This window comes from Rhincodon typus, chromosome 28 (assembly GCF_021869965.1).
Source record: "Rhincodon typus isolate 14 chromosome 28, sRhiTyp1.1, whole genome shotgun sequence".
Lineage (NCBI taxonomy): Eukaryota > Metazoa > Chordata > Chondrichthyes > Orectolobiformes > Rhincodontidae > Rhincodon > Rhincodon typus.
Window position 1 is genome coordinate 21,999,131 of NC_063359.1, and position 21,677 is coordinate 22,020,807.

At 39.0% G+C, this 21,677-nt stretch overlaps 1 protein-coding gene across 1 annotated transcript in view; it reads left to right on the forward strand.

The window, feature by feature from the left end:
* Nucleotides 1-18,556, forward strand: part of LOC125486345 (DENN domain-containing protein 1A-like) — a 72,147-nt gene extending 53,591 nt beyond the window's left edge. The window contains exon 7 of the mRNA XM_048613372.1: nt 18,452-18,556. Within this exon, the coding sequence (XP_048469329.1) occupies nt 18,452-18,556 (105 nt within the window). The remainder of the gene's footprint in view (nt 1-18,451) is intronic.
* Nucleotides 18,557-21,677: the final 3,121 nt, after the last annotated feature.

The window sequence follows — 21,677 nt, forward strand, 5'->3', positions numbered from 1 at the left end:
AAGGAGGATCTAGGCCCGAAACGTCAGCCTTCCTGCTCCTCTGATGCTGCTTGGCCTGCTGTGTTCATCCAGCTCTACACCTTGTTATCTCAGATTCTCCAGCATCTGCAGTTCCTACTATCTCTGAAACAATACCGAATACTGCTCTGTCTAGCACAACGTCCTGTACTAACATTCGGGGACTTGTGCCAAAGTTGAGAAAGCTGCCTCATAGACTACTCGAGCAACAGCCTGACAAGTCCATCCTCGTGGAACCATACCATGAAGTCCAATTTCCCACATTTCAACATCAAGATCTATGTTCCACCAGTAGTGTTCTATCAATAGGACAGATCTACTAGAGGTGGCTGTGCTGTGTTGTACAATCAGGAAGAGTTGCCCTGGGAGTCCTCAACATTGACTTTTTAATTTGTTCATGCAATGTGGTGGTGAACTTCCTTCCTGAACTGCTGACATTCATCTCAACGGGGCTTGGACCAATATCGTTATGGAGATAGTGCCATTTGGGAGGGTTTCAACTGGTTTGGTCAGGGAATGGGGCCCCAAAAATAGATTCAGAAGGGAGAAAAGGATGACTGGAAATGGAGGCTAGAAAATTAGTTTAAATGTTTAGATGGCAAAGGAACAAAGACTGGAAAATAAACAACAGGGGAGTTTGCAAGGCTAAATGATGTAAACTATAATGCAAAGACCCAAATAAGTGATGTAAGTTTACAGACTATGATATGATGACTGAGACATAATGAATTGCCTATTACTAAGACCTGACTGAAGAAAGGAACCACAACATTCCTGGTTTACAGGGTTTTCAGATGAGATTGGAGCATTAAAATAAAATCACAACACTCATTAAAGGAGCAGTTTCAGCCTATGATATAGTGGAAGGATCATCATATAAAACCTTATAGATTGAACTGAAGAGCAGGAATGTGAAATAGGCCCCCAACATCCAAAGGGTACATATATAGGGAAACTTGGAGAAGCAAAAGAACAATTGGTTAGTAATATTGAAGGATTTCAATTATCCCAATGTTACTCGCAGAAAATTCAAAAGAAAGGCTTAAGAGGGAGCAGAGTCTTATAATGCATTCAGGACAACTTTTTTTTTTAAATCCAGTACACATGTCAAGATGAGAGGTGGCAGCTCTGCACTTAGTTATAGTGAATGGAAGTTGGGCAGGTGAAAAGTGTAGCTGTTGAGGAATGATTGTGATTTAGATTTCAGATGCTTATTGAAAAGGATAAAGACTTAGGAATAGAAGGACATAGATCAGGAATGCAAGTTCTCAAATAGGCAGAAGCTAATTTTACTGAACTGAGATTTGATTTAAAGTGGTCTGAAAAAAAGTACTTGAAATTAAATCAGTGGGAGGAATTCAAGGGAGACATGGTAAGGGTTCAGAGTAATTAAGTTCCCTTAAAAGCATAGGACTGATGAATCTAGAGCCTCATGTCAAAGGGCTGAAAAGAGAAGCTTGTTAGGGACTATAAGTGTAACTAGTGTATGGGGGTGGAGAAAATGAGTGTGGTTTTTGATGAATACTCTGTTCATTTTAGGAAAAGAGATGGATGATATTCTTCCCTGATTCCAAAGTTTATGTGAAATATTGAATGAAATCAACATACAAAAAGAGAAAATAAAGTGCTTAATAACCTTTGAAATTGAATAAATCAGTAAGCCAGGATAAAATGTCATCATGCCAACCGAAATTTTTGCAAAAATGTAAATAATCTGACCTGTTAAAGCAAGTGACTCGTCATTACTAAATGCAACTTGACACAGGAACAAGTGTCGATTTGCTTACCCTGCTAATTCTTAAAAAAGTAAGTACCCACAGACATGGTAACCATGATGAAACCCGTGAATGTAAACTTTCAGCATACAGTGGTTCACCAATTAAATGTACACTATCGACGGTGATGGGGTGTGGGTTCAGTCAGTCAGTCTGGATGCTGCAGATTACAGGTGTACATGCATGCCTTAACCTAACACTGTTGACAATCTGTGGAATCAGTCAAGACATCTGACAACAAATTAAATTCAGAAGCTTTACTAATCAATTCATGAAATATCTGGAATATTTTAATGAAGTTGGCGGTTTCAGGGGTATTACAACATTGTACTTTTGGAGAATGCAAACCTGTCCATTGACCCACAATATAAATGCAGTGTTCACTTCAAGACAAATTGAAGACCAAACTGGAAAAGATAGAATCATTAAGGTACAGTAATAATATGCTTAGTAAAGAAGGGTAGATCTCTACATTTGATGCAACCCACCTGACATTAAGATCCCAGCTGATGGTACTCTTGGATAAGAGAGACCCTCTTGTGGCATTGTGGTAGTATCCCTAACCCTGGACTGAGGGGCCCAGGTTGAAGACGCACCTGCTCCAGAGGTGTGTAATAACAACCGAGCAGATTAAATAGAAAAATACATTAAATTTTTTTTTAAATTTAATTTACTCTTGAACAAGCCAGATCCTAGAATGAAATCTGGCTTGATAGGTCTCTTGCTTTGTTTAGTTAGTTAGAATGTGGTGGCTAGTCAACTAAGACTTATTCACAACCCGTTTACAGATTTTCTTTAATGACAGAACAAAAGTTTATTACACAAAGAAGAAGTTGAAGGAAAAACAAACCAAGCTATCTAACTGTCTTTTATTCATTAATAGGGTATGGGCATCACTGGTTAGGATAGCATTTATTGTCCATCTCTAATTGCTCCAGAGGGCAATTAAGAGCCAACCACGTTGCGTGCGTCTGGAGTCACATGTAGACCAGACCAGGTAACGATAAATATGTATGACAGTTCGAATAATTTCAAAACAAACAGCAAAACAAAGGTTCAGAGATAACAAGATGTAGAGCTGGATGAACGCAGCAGGCCAAGCAGCATCAGAGGAGCAGGAAAGCTGACGTTTCGGGTCTGGACTCTTCTTCATAAGTGGGTTCTTCAGAAGACTTCTGAAGAAGAGTCCAGACCCGAAATATCAGCTTTACTGCTACTCTGCTGCTTGGCCTGCTGTGTTCATCCAGCTCTACACCTTGTTATGTCAGATTCTCCAGCAACAGCAGTTCCTACTACCTCTAAAACAAAGGTTCAACCTGTTTCCTGACACCATCTGTTATAAGAGACTGACTTTGAGTGAACTTCCCCTAACCCAACTTTAAGTGTTCTAATGAACTGATTCCTTTCGCTCTGCTCCCTTGTGGAGACAATTTGATTCCTTTTGAAATCTGCCATCATGAATTCTTCAGAAATCTGACAGCCTAAACTTTCTCAGTTCTAATAATCTGTAGATTTCTAGCCAGACTCTCCTTGCTTGAAATTTTCAAAAACCATACACTTGTTCTGAAATAACATGTTCCCTGTACTGCTTCTAGGAGAGAAACTAAATTTACTTCTACACCTCACTCTGGTGGTTTCTGAAGTCAATTTAAATAAAAATGGTTTGCTCATCCTAGATTCTTCTGAATTGGAAACAAAGATTCACAAAACAGACACATCCTTGTGTTTACTGTTCAGCTTACAAAAGGTAGAGTATAAACATCTTTCTGTTCACACTGCAGGGGTATACAGTTTCCAAAAAAAGGAGTTAATCACTGTTCTGGAGGATTCTCTGACTTGTTTTTCTTTAAGAAAAGACCTTTCGTTGAGGTAACTAACACCCATCTGCCTCTATTTTGAAATCTATTTTTTTGAAAAAAATCATTAACATTCCCTCCATTTTGTTTTTTGTTATGCAGTACCTATTTATTTCAAAGCATGTTTGCTCTAAACTTGCTGCATGATGTTATATAAAACTTGAGTGGATGGTGGATTAGCTTCCAGATTTGTGCAAGGGAAACACTGTTTTCAATATCAGATTTGCTCTTTTAGTACAAAATGATCTCCAGTTGTCAGGTGCTGTATGAACATTGATCCTTACTGGAATTATGTTAGTAATGGAGTTTTGTAGGGGTATCCAATTAAAATGCTTATGTCAACTAGTGAGTAGAGCCATGGCTATTGACATGAAAGGCAGTGATAAATTTGAGGTTTTAGCTATTAGTTATTTTGTTTAGTTACTTTATCCATTGCATAGCTTGGATAATGTGCAGTTAGCCTCAATAAGACTTAGGAAAATTCAGGACTGACAAAAAAACCAATAAGGCAATTTATCCCTCTTGTATTACAGTTAATCCCTTGTAAAATTTGCTTACTTAGTCTGCCACCAGTATGCGAATCACCTGGAGCAGATCTCATTCACTGGAACAATTTAATTCCATCTTCATTTACTCTACAATGCCAATGAAATGTAACTTGAGGCATTGGTTCTCAGTCACCGTATACACTTCGTTATGTAAAGAATAGGTTGTGAAGAAGAACATCTAGGTCCTGTTTCCTTGCAGGACTTTAACACCAATTTCATGTCATTATAAAGAATGACAGCACCGTAGTGCTGCTTGCAGTGGTGGAAATGCCATGGTAATTTGGATACTGTCTCAATTCAGAGAATATTGCGGCGGTTTCTGTCATTCTCAGTCACCACCTTATGGTGGTCTTCAGCAACATCGTTTGTAATCTGAATCAGCTTTCCTACATTTAGATGACACCCAGTTCTACCTTTTTACCACCTCCATTGATTCTATGTTGTCATCCTGGGTGAGTGGTTGTTTCTCAGCTGAACGTTACATGATTAGACTGAAGCCTTCCTGTTTGAATGTGCCAAAAATTTAGCACCAGAATCTTTGCTACAATCTTTCCCTTCCGCCCAAAAGTATTCTATCAGCCTAAATTGGCTGCCTCAGCTGGCCTCCCCAACTGTATCCTACAAAAATTCAGACTCCTCCGTAGTAACCCAGCATTTGTTCTGTCTCATTGAGTGCACTCATCACATTTATCTCACGCAAATCTTCCTCATCACTTTCTTCCATTGTCTCATTCTGTCTAACTCTGCAGTCTTCTTTCATGCAAGGTCTGCAAAGGTTCTCTGGATTTAGGTTTACCTCTCTCCAACAAGGAGTGAGCAACACTGTGTAGTAGTGAAGTAAGATGATGTTTTGGTGAGGTATGATTGTGGGCAAGGAAATAAATTTTGTTCTTAAACTTTGAGGCAAAAATTGTCAGCTATGTTGTTTGAACCACCTTGAGTGTCGGAAACAAATTTCAGTCACCTCGTGCTTCTGCTGAAGAGGCTGGATTTTGCATGTTTGGAACATTTTGATTTCTTGGATAGGCCAGGAAATAGCAGACTGCTATCAAACGAATGGGCGGCATGGTGGCTCAGTGGTTAGCACTGCTCCCTCATTGGGCTAGGGATCCAGGTTCAATTCCACTCTCTGGCAACTGTGTGGAGTTTTTAGATTCTCCCCGTGTCTGCGTGGGTTTCCTCCTGGTGCTCTGGTTTCCTCCCATAGTCCAAAGATGTACAGGTTAGGTGGATTGGCCATGCTAAATTGCCCCATATTATCTAGGGATGTGCTAGATGGATTAGCCATTGGAAATGTGATGGCACAGGGGCCTGGGTCTGGGTGGGGATACTCTTCAGAGGGTCAGTGCAAACTTGATGGTCTGAATGGCCTCTTTCCACACTGATGGGATTCTGTGATGTACAGTACTGTATGATGATGATGATGATGATGGTGAGCCTATGGGCTTCAGTTGCAAAACCATGATATTTAACGAACTGCATCAGAGGAGCAGGAAAGCTGACGTTTTGGGCCTAGGGGTCTAGGCCCGAAACGTCAGCTTTCCAGCTCCTCTGATGCTGCTTGGCCTGCTGTGTTCATCCAGCTCTACACCTTGTTATCCCAGATTCTCTAGCATCTGCAGTTCCTACTATCTCTGAAACATATGTAACGAACCGACAATTTTCAGGGATGAATCTTGTAAAAACTAATTAAAAAGACTCCATAAAGAATGTAGTTTCAGGAACAAAGTGCACAGACTGATTAGCGTATTTACAAACCATTTCTGCAGTTGCACAAATGACAAACAGGGTGTGTTGTTTCTACTTAGCCAGAAAAACAAAGCATTGTTGTATTCTCTTCTTTAGACTTGTATGTTAGCTTTAGATTGGGTGCGGTAAAGTGGTTCCAGTACTGGAGCAGTAACTTTGGTTGTGAGTCAAATCTCACTGGCAGGTTAGCAATTGTGATTATCATGTTTTTCAGAGGTGTGTGTGTTTCATGGCTTTGACTTTATTATCTGTCACCTGGCAATGGAAATGCGAGGGAGGTTCCTTCATCTGGGTGTAATGATTGATCTTGTTTGTAAAAGCCTAACTTAAAGGCACATCTTCCTAACATGCCTCGAACATCAGTACAAAGCTGATTAAAGGACTAATTGGGTATAAACTCACTACCTTCATCGCAGGAATCTGGTCCACTGCTCAAATGGTGTTCTAATCAAGGTACTTGTATTGTATAGTTTGTGTGTGCTGGCTTTAATTGAAATTCATTTCTGTTGAATAAAAACATTTAATCTCTGTTTATATGCCAGCATGGTGTGCTCAAGGTGTACTTATATGTATCAAAGGTTGATTAAACCTGCACATTCTTGTTCATTAGCTGAATTTCTGATAATTTGTATGAACTGCATATATAAAAACTAAGCACCTCTTCATAATTCCACAATATATTTTGATAGCCCAGCCATCTTGCAGCATTATTGCACCTTGTACGTAGCTGGGTTACAGATTAGGTTTAACAAAATTTTAGGAGTACTGCATGCACAGGAGGTAACAAGAATAATGGATACAAAGAACACGGAAATAATATTTAAGTTGGCATCCTACTTACGGACATCCGTTTTTAAATCTAATATATTTAAATGTGTATGTCTGCATACACTTCCGGTCTACATTATTTGAATTCTTATTGTCACATTTTCCCTTACTAAATTCACACAGGTAGTTTTGTATTGTGTCTTGCCACAATAAACTCGTGGTGTATTTACGTAATCTGGCAGTTTCATGGCTTCATCACCAGACTCTCAACAACATGGCAGCTAAAGGTTCTGAAAAACAGATCTCTGAAACTCCTAACAGATCCTTGAAATGTGAAAGCTCATAACCAGCCCCTTGCGTTTTTTTTAAATCTTGGGTCTATTAGGTTTTGGAGTAGATTTGTAGCTCGGGTTGTGGGTGTTGAGGTTGGTTGGCTCGCCGGGCTGGTTTCTTGTTTTGCAGACGTTTCGTTACCGTGCTTGGTAACATCCTCAGTGCAGCCTCCGATGAAGCGTCGGTGTGTTTTCCCGCCTGATTTTTAAACTCTGGGGTCCGTTGAGATGGATTGCCTCACTTCTGGGTTTCCTTCCTAGTGGAAGGTATATGGGGTCGAGTTCAATGTGTTTGTTAATAGCATGCTTCGTGGAGTGCCATGCTTCCAGGAATTCTCATGCCTGTCTCTGCCTAGCCTGTCCCAGGATCTTGGTGTTGTCCCAGTCGAAGTCGTGGTTCTCCTTGTCCATGTGGATTGAGATGAGTGAATATTGGTCGTGTCTTTTTGTAGCCAGTTGGTGTTCATGTACTCTTGTTGTTAGTTTCCTTCCAGGACAGGAGGTTTAGAGGCAATTTGAGGCAAAAGTCTTTCACCCAGAGGGTGGTGGGAATCTGGAATGCAAAGCAGAGAATAGCAGAAACAAGAAACATTACAATCTTTAAAATGTATGAGGATGAACCCTGTAAGCTCGACATTCTCAATATCAGTTAGACTCCTGTTCAGAATTATTTATGGAATTAGCTTTGATAACTTCTTCATGTAGAGTATTCCAGAGCCCAGCAAATCTCGAATTTTAAAAAACAAATCTCCTTGCTTCATCTTGATCTTGTTTCACTGATTTTTAGATACATGACTTCTAATTAGTGACCCTCACAACAAAAGCAAATGCTCTTTTCCCTGTTTGAAAGGGAAAGCCTCTGATTACCTTGAAACCTGTAAGCTTGGAGATTAAAAAAAGTGTGCAAGCAGCTGTGGATGCACACAGTTCTGAAATTGAAAGATATGTATCAATTGGCAGTGTGGTTGGCAACCTGGGCTTGTTTTGATGTTAAGGCAATCATCTTGAATTTTAGCCAATTAATTTAAATCAGGCCCTAGATACCAAAACACAATTAAATTTAGATCTGATGGTGTCGATAACCTAGGACCCAACCCTATTATAAGAAAATTAACAGGTTGTCAAGGGTATATAAGAAGAGGGTGTTTGAAAATCCGTGAGAGAGCAAACTGCCATTGAATGAGTAACGCTCTGGCTCTGACATAAATCTTTAAGCTATCTGATTAAGTACCATCTAAAAGGTACCAAGGCAGTCTTAGCTAATATTCCTGACACAAGGATTCAATGAAGAAAGAATTCCTGACTGACCAATAGCAGAAAAGGTACAGAACAGTCAGGAAGATGCATCCTGACTGTAGCTTTGAGAGTCTAAGTTTTAAGTTACTGTTTCTTATTATTTTGGTTTATATACGTGGAACTTGTTTTTGTTGGAACGGCATGCCAATAGAATTTTATTCTGTTCAGAAATAGTTAATAGTTAAGGGGAATTTGTCTGGTTTGATAGTAGGTCTGTTGATTTGCTCAATGTTAGAGTTAAATAAATAAATTGTTACTTGCTTATAAAGTGAGTATCAGGGATTTCTTTCAGTTAACCTCTCCTTTATAACCAATTAGAAGGTGAAAGGCAGGTTTACCATTTTCCCATTTCCTTTAGCAGATTACAAGGCAAGGTGAGCCTCTCTGGGTGTTTCAGTTTTAATTATCTGAGGTGTTTAACATCCCTCCATAACACCCTTATACAACATAACCGAATATTAACTTGGAGCGGAGTGGGCCATTCGGCCCCTTAAGCCTACTGCACCATCAGATTGTGGCTTCACCTTTGCTTTCCTATCAGCCTTTCAAAACACTGCGCAACAAAAATAGAAGTTGCTGGAAAAGCTCAGTAGATCTGGCAGCATCTGTGAAGAAAAATCTGAGCTAACGTTTTGGATTTGGTGACTCTTCCTAAGAACTGATGGTAGCTAGGAAAATGTCGGCTTATATGCAGAAGATAGGGTTGGGGGTGTAAGGAGTAAATGATAGGTGGGGACAGAGCCCAAAGATGTGTTCAGATGAGGCCAACTTCGACAAGGCAGTTTCCAAAATGTCCATCTTCCTCAACCAAGGATTGCCCAGCACCATTGTCAACAGGGCCCTCAACAGGAACCGACTTATCTTCTGCATTTCTGCCTTCACCCTGTCTTTTCCCTTCCGCAATAGCAATAGGCCTTCCTTGTCTGCCTTCCTCACGAACTGTTCCCTCCGGGACACCCTAGTCCACTCTTCGTTTACCACACACACACACACACACACACACACACACACACACACACCATAGCCCCATGGCATCTTCCCTTGCAATCACCGAAGGTGTAAAATCCTGCCATTTTATATCCTTCATCCCCAGTATCCAAGGGCCCAAACATACCTTCCAGGTGAAGCAACACTTCATCTGCACTTCCCAGAACCTAGTCTACTGCATTCGCTGCTCACAATGTGGAAATGAAATGTAGACTGGGTAACCACTTCGCAGAACATCTTTGTTCCACTTGCAAAAAAAAACCCTGAGCTTCCAGTTGCTTGCCAATTGAACCCAACACGTCTGTCTCAGGCTTGCTGCAATGTTCCAGCAAAGCTAACACCAGTTGGAAGAACAATACCTCATTTTCCACTTGGGGACCCTGCACCCCTCCAGACACCATATGAAGTTCAATAATTTTACGGCCTGTACTCTCCCATATCCTAGCCCCCTACCTCGCACACCAGGCCTTGTTATCACATAGTTTGCCATTACACACTACCTACTGTTAGTCATTAACAGCTATTCACCCTCCTAGCAAGATCATTATCGACTCCTTTGTCTGTCTAACTGGTCTCTATCCCTACCTATCGTTTATTCCGTACCTCATCCCACCAGGTGCTGCCCTGCAGCATGAAATACAAACCTCCACTCGACAACCCACAGACGTACAAAACAGCCAAACAAAATGGCCACAGAATGCTTCGGGTAATGATTAACGATGCCCATAACTGGCTCCACAAGTACAAGCAAGAAATTTCACGCCAAAAATCATTATTCCAAAATGCTACCGACCGGCAATGGACTACAACCCTGGAATAGGACATCTCCACCAAACAACAGAGGACCAGAACTAAGAAGATAGACCAAATACAGGAGAAGCTGACCAAAGACAAGGACAACAACAAACCAGACTCATGAGTAAGAAACCTCTCCAACAGTCCGCTTACAAAAACCAAGAAAGCTGTCCTAATACACCGACTAAACTATGACCACAGAGATGCAAACAGAACAGACTTCATGGCCGCTTTGGAAGCTACACTAAAAAGCAACAGACTCATGGATGAAATTCAACTTACTATTTGACAAAGTATAATCCTTGCATTGAACCGGAGGAATGACTGGGACACCCTAAACATGTCAGAGAAAAACACGCAAAGAACTCAAGAAAGACAGGGACATCATAATCCTACCAGCGGACAAAGGGCACGTGATCGTCATTATGAACAAACCAGACTACATTGAAAACGCACAGGCACTGCTTGCAGATACAGACACTTACCAACAGGTGGAGATAGACCCAACACTGCGGCTAGCAAATAGGGTCACCCAAACACTGAAGAGACTAAAGAACGCAGGACAAATAATCAAGATAGACTGCATAAAAATGAAACCAGAAGGATCGAGCACCACCTGCTTCTTCAGACTTCCCAAAATACACAAACCAGACACCCCCTCAGACCCATTGTCTCCTGAATGGGCACACCTACCTTACAAGCTACCCAAGGACCTACAACAAAGACTGAAACACCTGGTCAACGGATCACCCGCTCCATCCGCTCAACCTGGGAATTCCTTAACTTCAAGAACATCCAAATCAACGACAACGAGATTATGGTATCCTTTGACATTACAGCACTATTCATGTCCATTGACATCCCACTAGCTAAAGAAGCACTAGCCACATTACTAAAGGAAACAGGAACTCCGACCGACAGCTCCATCAGCAAGGACAACATACTCGGACTACTGGACCTACGCCTCACCACACACTTCACCTTTAACGGTCAAGTATGCAAACAGATTACTGGCACATCTATGGGGTCACCCATCTCAGGACTTATTGCAGAGGCAGTCATACAAATATTGGAATGCATGACCCTCCCCTGCATACAGCCAAAACTGTGGATACGATACTTGGACGACACATTTGTCATCATTACACACCCTAAGTTAGAAGAGACACACCACCTCATCAACAGTGTATTCACCAGGATCAAATTCACAAGAGAAGAGGAGAGCAACAGTCAAGTTCCTTTCCTAGATATCAGCTAAGAATGAATGATGAATGGGGAATTCCAAACCACAGTATACGGGAAGGCAAACCACACTGACCAAATCCTCAATTTCCACAGCAATCACCCCAACGTCCACAAACAAAGCCGTGTAAGGACATTATTGAAATGGGCTGCAACCCACTGCAACATAGCTGAACTTGCAAGAAGGAGGAAGAGCACCTATACAAGATGACCTATACTTTGCTGTCAGTGGATACCCCACCAACTTCATCCGCAGATGCTTACTAGATAGACAACACCAAGAGGACACAATATGACCTAATACACTGGCCACCCAACTGTATGTCAAAAATATACCGGAACTGACAACGAGACTCCTGTGATCACTAGGAATCAGGATAGCAGACAAACCCATAGCAACACTATGACAAACACCTACAAGGACCAAGGACCAAAGACCCCATTCCCACGACATGCAGGACCAATGTACTGAACAAAATACTGTGCAAGGACTGCCAAAAACTTTACATTGGCCAGACAGAAAGGAAACTAGCCATCAAGATACACAAACACCAGCTAGCAGCCAAACGACACGATGAACTTTCTGTCACTACAGTACACTCGGACCATGAAGGCCATCAATTTAACTGAGATGACGTTGCCATCTTAGCTCAAGCCAACCACCGGTACGCACAGGAATTCCTGGAGGCCTAGTTTTCCACCCATAATGCAGTCAATAAGCATGTGGAATTAGACCCCATGTACAAACACTTGCAAAAAAGAACTGGAAATGACACAAAACACCTCAACAGACCGGACCATATAAATACCAAGAGGAATAGAACAATATCACTTCATCGGAGGCCACGCTGATAATGATACCTAGCATGGTGACGAAACATCTGAACTACAACCAGTCAGCTCGGTGAGCGAGTCAACAACCTCACCCACAACCCAAGCTACAGATCTTTGCAAGATGTCTTAAAGATGTAGAGGCAAACACGTTCAGTGAAGGAATTCCAGAGTTGGGTTCTTAGCGTCTGAAGGCATGGTTAAATTAATATTATTGTAATGTGCAGAAGATCAAAGTGAAGCACTGGTGTCTGTTAGAGTTATAGGACTGGAGGAGAGGGGACTCCATGGAGGCATTCAAAAACAGGAAGGAACATTTTAAGTGGCAGCATTTCAGATATAGACAGAGCAACATATTTTATCGGGTCTAACAGTGCAATTTTGGTCTCTCGGTGCATAACAATGTAGATGTTGGTTTTCAGTGCAAGCGACTAGAATGTGACGGCAATTTTCAATTATTCTTAAGAGCTTAGAAATGCTTGAAGGAATTTTAAACAACTCCATGTAGAAATAACACTTTAATTAATTCACATGATTTGCGCTGTTATTTAGGCATTTTAAAAAAAAATTAAACTGTTGAAATTTAATTTTGATGAAGAGATTTAGAGCTACTCAAATTGCAAAGTGTTTCCATGTAAGATCTGTGTACTCAAGTTGTGTTTCTGTGTTGATATTGAGCATGTAGTTTGCTAATACAATTAACTCCCTTCATTGGATCCAGTGTAGTGACCCCTCGGAGGCAAAATGTCTGATGGAATTGAAGGAGATTAATAATTACCCCTTGATGAATATTCATAATGACTAGATTCTCTGGGCAAAATTTACACCATGTGATTTTTCTGTTTGTTTCCTGTAAGGTTTTGATGGGTCACTCTGTCACATTGTAGCTGAATAAAGGTGACCTTTACTGACATTCAGTTTACCTAGATCTTTCTGCCTTTATTTTTCATACAATTACATGAATAGGAAAGTTATTAATCTGTAACAAAGTTCATAGTGAGAAAATATTGAATGGTTGAAATTATTCCACACATTGCAAGAGTGAAGTATTATCAATATGATTATAATATGTGTAATGAGTTACATCCTTGAAGTATTCCAAAAGTAATTATTCTAGAGTTTTCACGAGCAGTTTTTACTAAATTAAATTGCAGTTTATTTGCCAGGCAGGCATGCCACAGAGGTGTATGATGGGAAAAGGTTCATGCATTAAATCAATGCAGCTTAGGCTACAGTAAAGCAGGTCATTTTCCTTGCATTTTAAAGGATCCGACACCTCTTTTGTGTGTTTATGTATTTGTGTTTGAATATCTGTAAATAATAAATTTCTTATAAATGTATCTGCTGGTTGACCCCATTGTATTAATATTAAAATCTGTTTGTTGTCAAGAGATAAAGTAGATTAATTGAACCAATATCTGTGGATATAATTCACTTTGCATAACGGGATATTTGTTACCTTTACTTTTCTGATATTTTGATTTCAGTTAAATATGATTTAATTCCAAAAATACCAAACTTAGAAGTAGAATTTCTTAGAAGATTTAATGCAGTAAAAGCTAAGGCACTGAGAGATTAAAAACAAGTGAGTATATAATATATAAATATGATTTTTAAGGTATTTAAAATAGTATGACGGCATAAGGTCACATCTCGCTTCCAGTATTAATCTTTGCGCCATGTTTTTAAAACATGCACTTGTTTGTCACAAAATTTACATCCTGAGATGGATCAACCAGCAGCCAATCAGAACTCAGCTAGCAATAATGTTAATAAAACCCAAAACTGAAATCATCACATTACTTAAAAATATTTTTCTTTTTTTAAAACTACCATTTTTCTTGAAGCAAGCCCTTAACACACAGTTCTAATACATTGTCACAGTTTGAGATAGTTAATTTGAAATTTAATATCACATATTGGGCACTTTTATTAAAGGCTTAGGCACATTTTCATTTCTTCTTATGCTTATTATTTAAAACAGTTAAATCAGAAATAGCTATGCACATTTATACAAATTGGTTCTTGTTCATATGTTTAAGAGGCAATATGTGCAAACACCTATGCTTTAATGGGTATTAACATTGTCTGCTGTTGCCTGGTAGTTTAGATTGTCAGATTGAAGAACAATTATTTTCATGTTTAGTTTTAAATGTTTTTTTCAGCACTTAAACTCGAATATTGTGGGTGGCTTATAAGAACAGGACCAAAATTTCTTTGTTATAAATACAATTGTCAGTAGTGTTAGTTGGGAAGTGGAGGTTAGATTGTGGGTTACATTCACGTGGAGTTGACAGATGCTCTTCCGTTACTGTTGTTCAATTAAAGTAATTTCAAGTGACAAAGAGCCTTCCAGGATATTAGATTGTAATATGGAACCTACCAGAGATTCAGATAGTACAGAGTTTAGAAAGCTGCAGTGCTAGTTTAGAAAACGTCCTGCTACCCTTATTAAATATAGCTGCAATTTAGATGCCAACCTTGTATATGTTAATTCTACAAGATATTTGTTTCCTTTTCTGGATCCTGTCCTCTTCGATTTCTGACTGGATAATGCTTGACAGCATGTCAAGATAAGTTTCTGTAACAAGCTATTAGTATGGAACAACTGAGTGTGCAACATTACAAATCTAAGAGCACACTGGTTATTTATCACAACAGTGTAAAAATACAGATAAAGGATTGACACCATTTGAATGAAGAGTCTGATTAATAATGCTTGTAAGGCTGTAATGAACTGTTTAATGATATGATGATTGTCATTGTTTAATAAAGAATCCTGTCTAAATTATTAAAAAATATCCTTTTCAATATAAGTTGACTGAATTGTGAAAAGTAATGTTTGAAGCTTTTTCTTTTTTTTTAAAATTTATTAACATTTTTCAGTATTGCATCTGTAATTCTCTTCATACTAAATTTTGTTCAGTTCTTCTGTAATGCACTCCATTGGGCATATAGGTAACAAAAATATTTCTAGTACTTCAGGCATGTATGATTTTGTTTTTTAAAAAATGACCTGAAGTACCTGGTTTTATATGTACATTCAGCTTGTGTCCTTAAGATCACAAGTAACAGTGTGCATAATGATGGAATGTTTTCAAGTCGAGCACCATAAATGACGGTGATTGAAATGTCAGCACCTTGTGTGTTTTCAATCTTTCAGGAAATGCTGTCAATTTTTACAGATATTTGGAGATTACAGTGTATCTCTTTAGTTTCATGGTCAATCACACAAGTTTCTATGTGTCTTCTCTCTGGAGGGAGCTGTGAGCAAATTTTGCTGTTAGTTCCAAAAGTATTGTTACATAGTCGGCTCTATCATATTTCTCAAGTGAAACAGTAAAATTGGTTTTTGATGTTATTATTGCAACAAAAATTGGATATGAACGGACTATTGATTTAAAGACTGTGAAACCGGAAAGGACTCTTCAGCTCTTTTTGAAATATACCATTGGAAAAAAGAATACTCGACGTGAAAAAGAACTAACCTTTTATCTTTTAAATTGCTTTTACTTACAAGTGATTTTACTTACAGCATTTAATTGCTGTATGTTGGGAGAGCATCCTTTTTTCATCTGTGCATTGTTTGCAGCATACGTTTCCGACTACCATGGCTATTGGAATTGAGAATCCTTTCTCACTTGGATTTTTTGGACTTGTAAAGTAAATATTCGAACATTAACCCTCTTGATGAGTTGTGAAAATAATGGCCCTGGTTTTCTGATGGCCAGATGGTCGTTCATCATATGTAGATGGAAATTGCGCCTGAGGACCCTGTAGAATCCCCATTGTAGCAGACTCTGAAGACATTGCCTGGGAAATTGAAATTTCAGCTTCTTGGCCTTTGGAGCCCACTGAAAGTATCCATTTAAATCATAGAATTTAAAGGTTTCCAATGAAATTAAAACAGTCTAATTCCTGAGTAACTATTCAACTGACCCCATACTTACCTCATGTACCCCCTCAACTACATCTCCCCCAGACCACAGTACACCCCGGCAGACCCTTACTAACACCTCCCTGAGATCTGGAACCCCCACCCCACCCTACTCTGTTCCATCTCCTTTCCCTGAACCAAATATGCCTCCTTGCCCCCATTTCCCCGCTCTGGACTTGATCCACATCCCTTCACCTGGTCGGCTTCCCCTGCTGTTGGAACCCACTCTCCTCTCCTGAAAATGTTATTGCATCGGGCAGTTAATATCCAACCATGTTGCTGCTATTCTGCAGTCACATGTAGGCCAGGCTCTGTGAGGAGTCAACTTTCCATCCCTAAAGGAACGCCAACATAATCTAGTGTAATAAGTTTTAATATCAAGTGATGATGATCACTGTTTTAATTCCAGATTAAAATAAATTCCACCTGCTGCTGTGCTGGTCTTCTGTGACATTACCAGGATGTTAGCCTTGCTTTCTGGATTACTAGTCTAGTAATGTTACCACAATGCCACTTTCTAGCCTTGATTTTGAGAAAACTGAATGTGCCCTTAAAGGACAGTATAATATAAGCTTGTTTTTTTTTCTCTCAGTTGTGCTAAAATTAAGGGAGGATGTAATTTGTTGTTCTCTGCTTTGATATGTTTCATTGCCTGCATAGATATTTTTTAGCCAGGTGTGCTTTGTAGCCTTCTGTTACAGTACATGTCTTAAAATGTGAAATTTTGTCATGTCATTCTTTCACCTGCTAACTGGAAGCTTGAATTTAGTTATCACCTGTCTATGGAGATTTTAACATTGTCTTCTTTATAGTTATTGAAATGAAACCGTAATGCTTTCAGCATCTGTTTTCTATAATACACAAAACCACTGATTTTGTGCCAGCTGACAGAGGATTGCTTTTGATGCTTAATTAGGAGCTCTTCAATTTAAACAGAATTGAATGGTAGGAGACCCCTTAGTTACCTGAGTTATGGAATGCATTTTTTATACGTGACACTATCTGCAGAAATCAAAGGTGTTTTTGATTTTACTTATCTTTTTCAAAAGCTGGAGCTACTTTCACTGATGCATGGTGAGTTTAGATTATGTGACGTGAGCATAGCTTCTGGGTCCTAAATATTTCTTCAACCATGTGATAGGCTGACAATAAGTTGGCAGCACTTGGCATAAGAAATTGTTTGGCAGCCTGCCTGTGTGGAATTATGTTTCATATATCCTTGAAAAACACATTAGAACTATAGAAAAGTCAGTCTTCTGTGATCTCTAGCTCATAATTAATGTCATTGCCAATATATTGGATTTAACACAAATAACACCTTTTATATAGGGAGAAAGGGTGAAAAGGTACTTAAGCTCATTACATTGTTTGGAGAAGTGAAGCATTGTGATGCATTTTTACAGTCAGGCAGAAGTGCTTCAAAAGGCCTTTACTCTTTTTTTAAAATTTGAAACGTTAAATAATTCGTATCAGCCATGTGGCTTGTAGGTGTGAATGCGACTGCATATCACAGTGAATTGCAGATCTGCATATTTGGGTCAGAAAGCAAAATTATTTCTGACCATAGTTCATTACAAGGGTTGATATAGTGTGGAGCTGGAGGAGCACAACAAGTCAGGCAGCATCAGAGTAGGAGGGTCTAGGCCTGAAACATCGATCCTCTGGTGCTGCCTGGCCTGCTGTGTTCCTCCAACTCCACACTGTATCTATTCTGACTCCAGCATCTGCAGATCTTGCTATCTCTGAGTTTATTACAAGGATTTGCTTTTACCTATACAGAAAATCTCTCCAACACTTTGTAATGTGTAATTTGTTTATTTCACATTGGAACTTGTCTACTTGTTGGTTTGTATAGAAATCCCTTGGTTATAATGCAGAGGTGCTGGATCATTATCCTATTTTCTGTGCAACATGCCTGTTCTTTAGGGTATGATAACAATTCAGAAAGTTTGGTGTTGATATTGAGGAAGGAGCTTAATTATCTGAAAGGGGAAAAAACAAAGTACAGTGTTGTAATCAGCGTGAGGCCTCCTTTTCAGCATAACACATGTTGGATTATTCACTTGAGCTATTAATACTCGGACCAGAATGAATGAATGAATGTTTGATTTTGACGTTTATTTCAGAAGTATTGTTTGTGTTTATATTTATGCTGATCATTTAATTTTTTTAACATACGTTAATTGCTTATTCTTCAGATTCAAAAATTGGATGGTATAATTAATCAAAAGATTTCATTTCAATTGAACTCGGGACAGCTTGTTTGAAATTTTAGTTTGTGTTTGATTTGATAAGCAATTTTTCTTTTCCTTCCTAGTTAACGGCCTGCATCCACGGGTCAGCAGCTATGCTATATCCAATGTTTTGGCAGCATGTTTACATTCCTGTCCTTCCTCCTCACTTATTGGACTACTGCTGGTAAGATGTTGAACAAAATTTATTTTTAAATGACGGAAATACTGCTAACATAAATAACGTCTGCATGATTGGGCAAAAGAAACAAGAATTCTGTTGCATGCCAAAGATTTGTATTTCGCTATCCCCTTGACAATTTACCTTTGTGACTATCAGTATGAAACCATACAATATTACTGATATTACCCACCTCACCCCGATGACAACTGTAGAATTAAAGTTGGGGGTGGGTTGGGGGGAAGCTTCTTTCACAATTTTAAAATAATGAACAGGTCGCAAGCCAATGTGTGTATGTGCCTATTTCAGTTTCAGATTTACGTTAGACCGTGAGAAATGGAGTAATTTATCAGAATATTTAAGTTTAATTTTCGTCGTGCATTTGGAAGTTTGATTTTCCTATATAAGTTGTTGTGCAGGTATCCCTGGTAAAAGGAGGGTGAGACTGCTGCCTCAAAAATGTAAGTGGCTTTTGCCAAATTTCTTCTGGGCAAGGAGAAATGGGAGCACTCCCATTGTCCTTCAAGCAAGTCTTCAACCATGCTTATGCCAATCATGGCTTCTCCCCCACCACCCATCTCTCTGCGTCCATCGCCTCCCCCGCCAATCCCACTCCTTGTGTTCCCCTAGCAAATAGGTTATCAAAATTATCTCATAATGGTGGGGACAAAAACAAACTACTCTTGTGCTGTAAATCTGACCTATTAGCCTGTATCTCATTAACTTTTCATACAATGCTGTTGGTCTGTTTAATAACACAAAGAAATGTAAGTAACAAACCACAACATCACTCCTTCAAACTACTGCTAAAGTAGAATATACAGATGACAGAATATAAGAAATTGCAGCACTTATTTAACAAGAATACATTTAATATGTCTAAATAAATAGAGCTACTTAGGATGATATTTGATCCAGCACGGAAACAGGCTGTTTGGCACAACCAGCCCATGTAGCTCTTGTGCTATAGTTGAGCCTCTCCCCACCTTTCCTCTCTCAAATCTATTATTGTGCTAGTAAATATTTAAAGTAAAAGCAAAACTTTTTTTTTTAAAAGTTCTCTGGTTAGAGCAACAGACTGTAACCTCTTCTTCCATGTTCTGTTGTTTTGCTTATCTTTTGCTTCACTATTTTGCATTTCAGTTTTTGCTTTCTGTCTGCAGCTGTTTATCAGTCTGCTATCCACACCTTTGCTAAACAGGTTTTCGGTTTGTTCTACTTGTCTTATTATCACTTCTTTTGGTCTTGAATCGCCATTCCTTTTATCATCGAATTTCTTCTGTCTTCCAGCCTCTATCTGATCTTATCCAAACTCCCCAACTTTGCACTCAATTAAAATCTATTACATTTCCTACTTTTCCCACCAGTTTTGGTGAAAGATTATCAAGCTGAAACTTCAATTCTGTTTCTCTCTTCACAGATGCTGTCTGATCTGCTGAATATCTCCTGTGTGTTCTGTTTTATTTCAGATTTCCAGCTCAAAAATATTTTGTTTTTGTTTAGTTGAATGCAGAAGTTGTGAGCAGAAAAGCAGATTTGCTTTTCAGAGAGACAAAACAAAATAAAGCAGACTGACAGAGCAATCACTTGTGGTGTCAGTTGTAGGGAGGAGTGAAGAAATGTCTATTACACTGTTCTGAAGGAAATAGCCTGCCTCACCATCACCCGTGAGATAACTTCTGTTTATTCATAATCCAGTACAAAGAAGCCCTTCCAAGGCTGCACAGCACAGGAGGGTGTCTAGGCCTTTTTTACACATCAGATGTAAGCCATATGAAATATTAGGATTTTATGTAAAATTATGAATGACCTCCTGTAGTATGTGCAGTCCCAAGTTGATTTGGGGCCAGAATGTCCATGTGTAGCTGTGCTAGTTAAACATATACAAGCCCAAAACCAACAAGGAACATGATTCCACCTTTGTAGTCAATCCCCTTACCATCTGTCGTTTTGCATAATATTCGCATTCTAGGTTTTCAAACTTGCTTGAATTCCTGTCATTAGATGCTGACAACCAAACAGAATGTGAATGTGGGAGGTGCGCAAATGCAGGAAATCAATTCACATCTTCTCATCTCAGTACAAGCAGGGTATATGTTCATAGTCTTAGAAAATTCAAGGATTCAGTACTCTGCTTCTATTAATAATTTGCACATTACATTAAAGAATAAATATTATGTTAATTCAATGGATCAGCCATGTAGCAAAGAAGCATAATGCAAAACCCATGTTTCTATTCCAAATTTTGAGAGATACGAAGCACTTTAAATATTAAATAGTGATTGGATTATTAAGACCACAAAGAAAGCTCCTGTAAAACCAAACTGAACTTAAAAATAGTCCTATTTTATGCGTGTTTCTTAGCAGTGCTACCAGCTGAAGTTTTTTTTTTGCTTCAGCTTGTAGGTCCTCTTCATTATTAAGGCTGAGCGCAGCTTGACTGGTTGAGAGTTTTGATTCCAAATAGTTAAAAGTGAACCAGAAGACTATGTGACTTAACAAGCAAACCTATCAAAGTCAAAAGACTTGCCAACAGCTGTTTCCATAGCTGTTTTGGTTCATTCATTAGTACGGCTTAAGACATTTTATACACTGTGTGGATAAATATATGCCTGTCAGTCTTATTTAATCTACATTCGCATTGATAGATAAAGGGCTGGAGTTTTCATTCGTTTATCTCCACTGGATAAAATAGAATGGATAGCTATTACCACAAACTATTTGAGATCAACAGTTCAAAGAGGTTTTAAAGGAATCATTTTTTTGAGGCTTATGAAAAGTGATTAGCGTAACCTTTCACAGCAACCTATGCCAGAATTACATAGTCATTTAGACAGGTTAGTGCTGCAATTACTTGAGGCTTTTGTAGTGGTAGCTGATTCAGTACTTTCTACTGTCTTAAAGAGAAAACACTTCCACTGATCTTTTTTGGATTTGTCAAAGAGTTTTTGTGCCAAGTATTATGATACTGGCTGATGTTATTACTGGACAAATCAGTCCCTCAAGTGAAATTGTTTCAGAGATAGCAGGAACTGCAGATGCTGGAGAATCTGAGATAACAAGGTGCAGAGCTGGATGAACACAGCAGGCCAAGCAGCATCAGAGGAGCAGGAAGGCTGACGTTTTGGGCG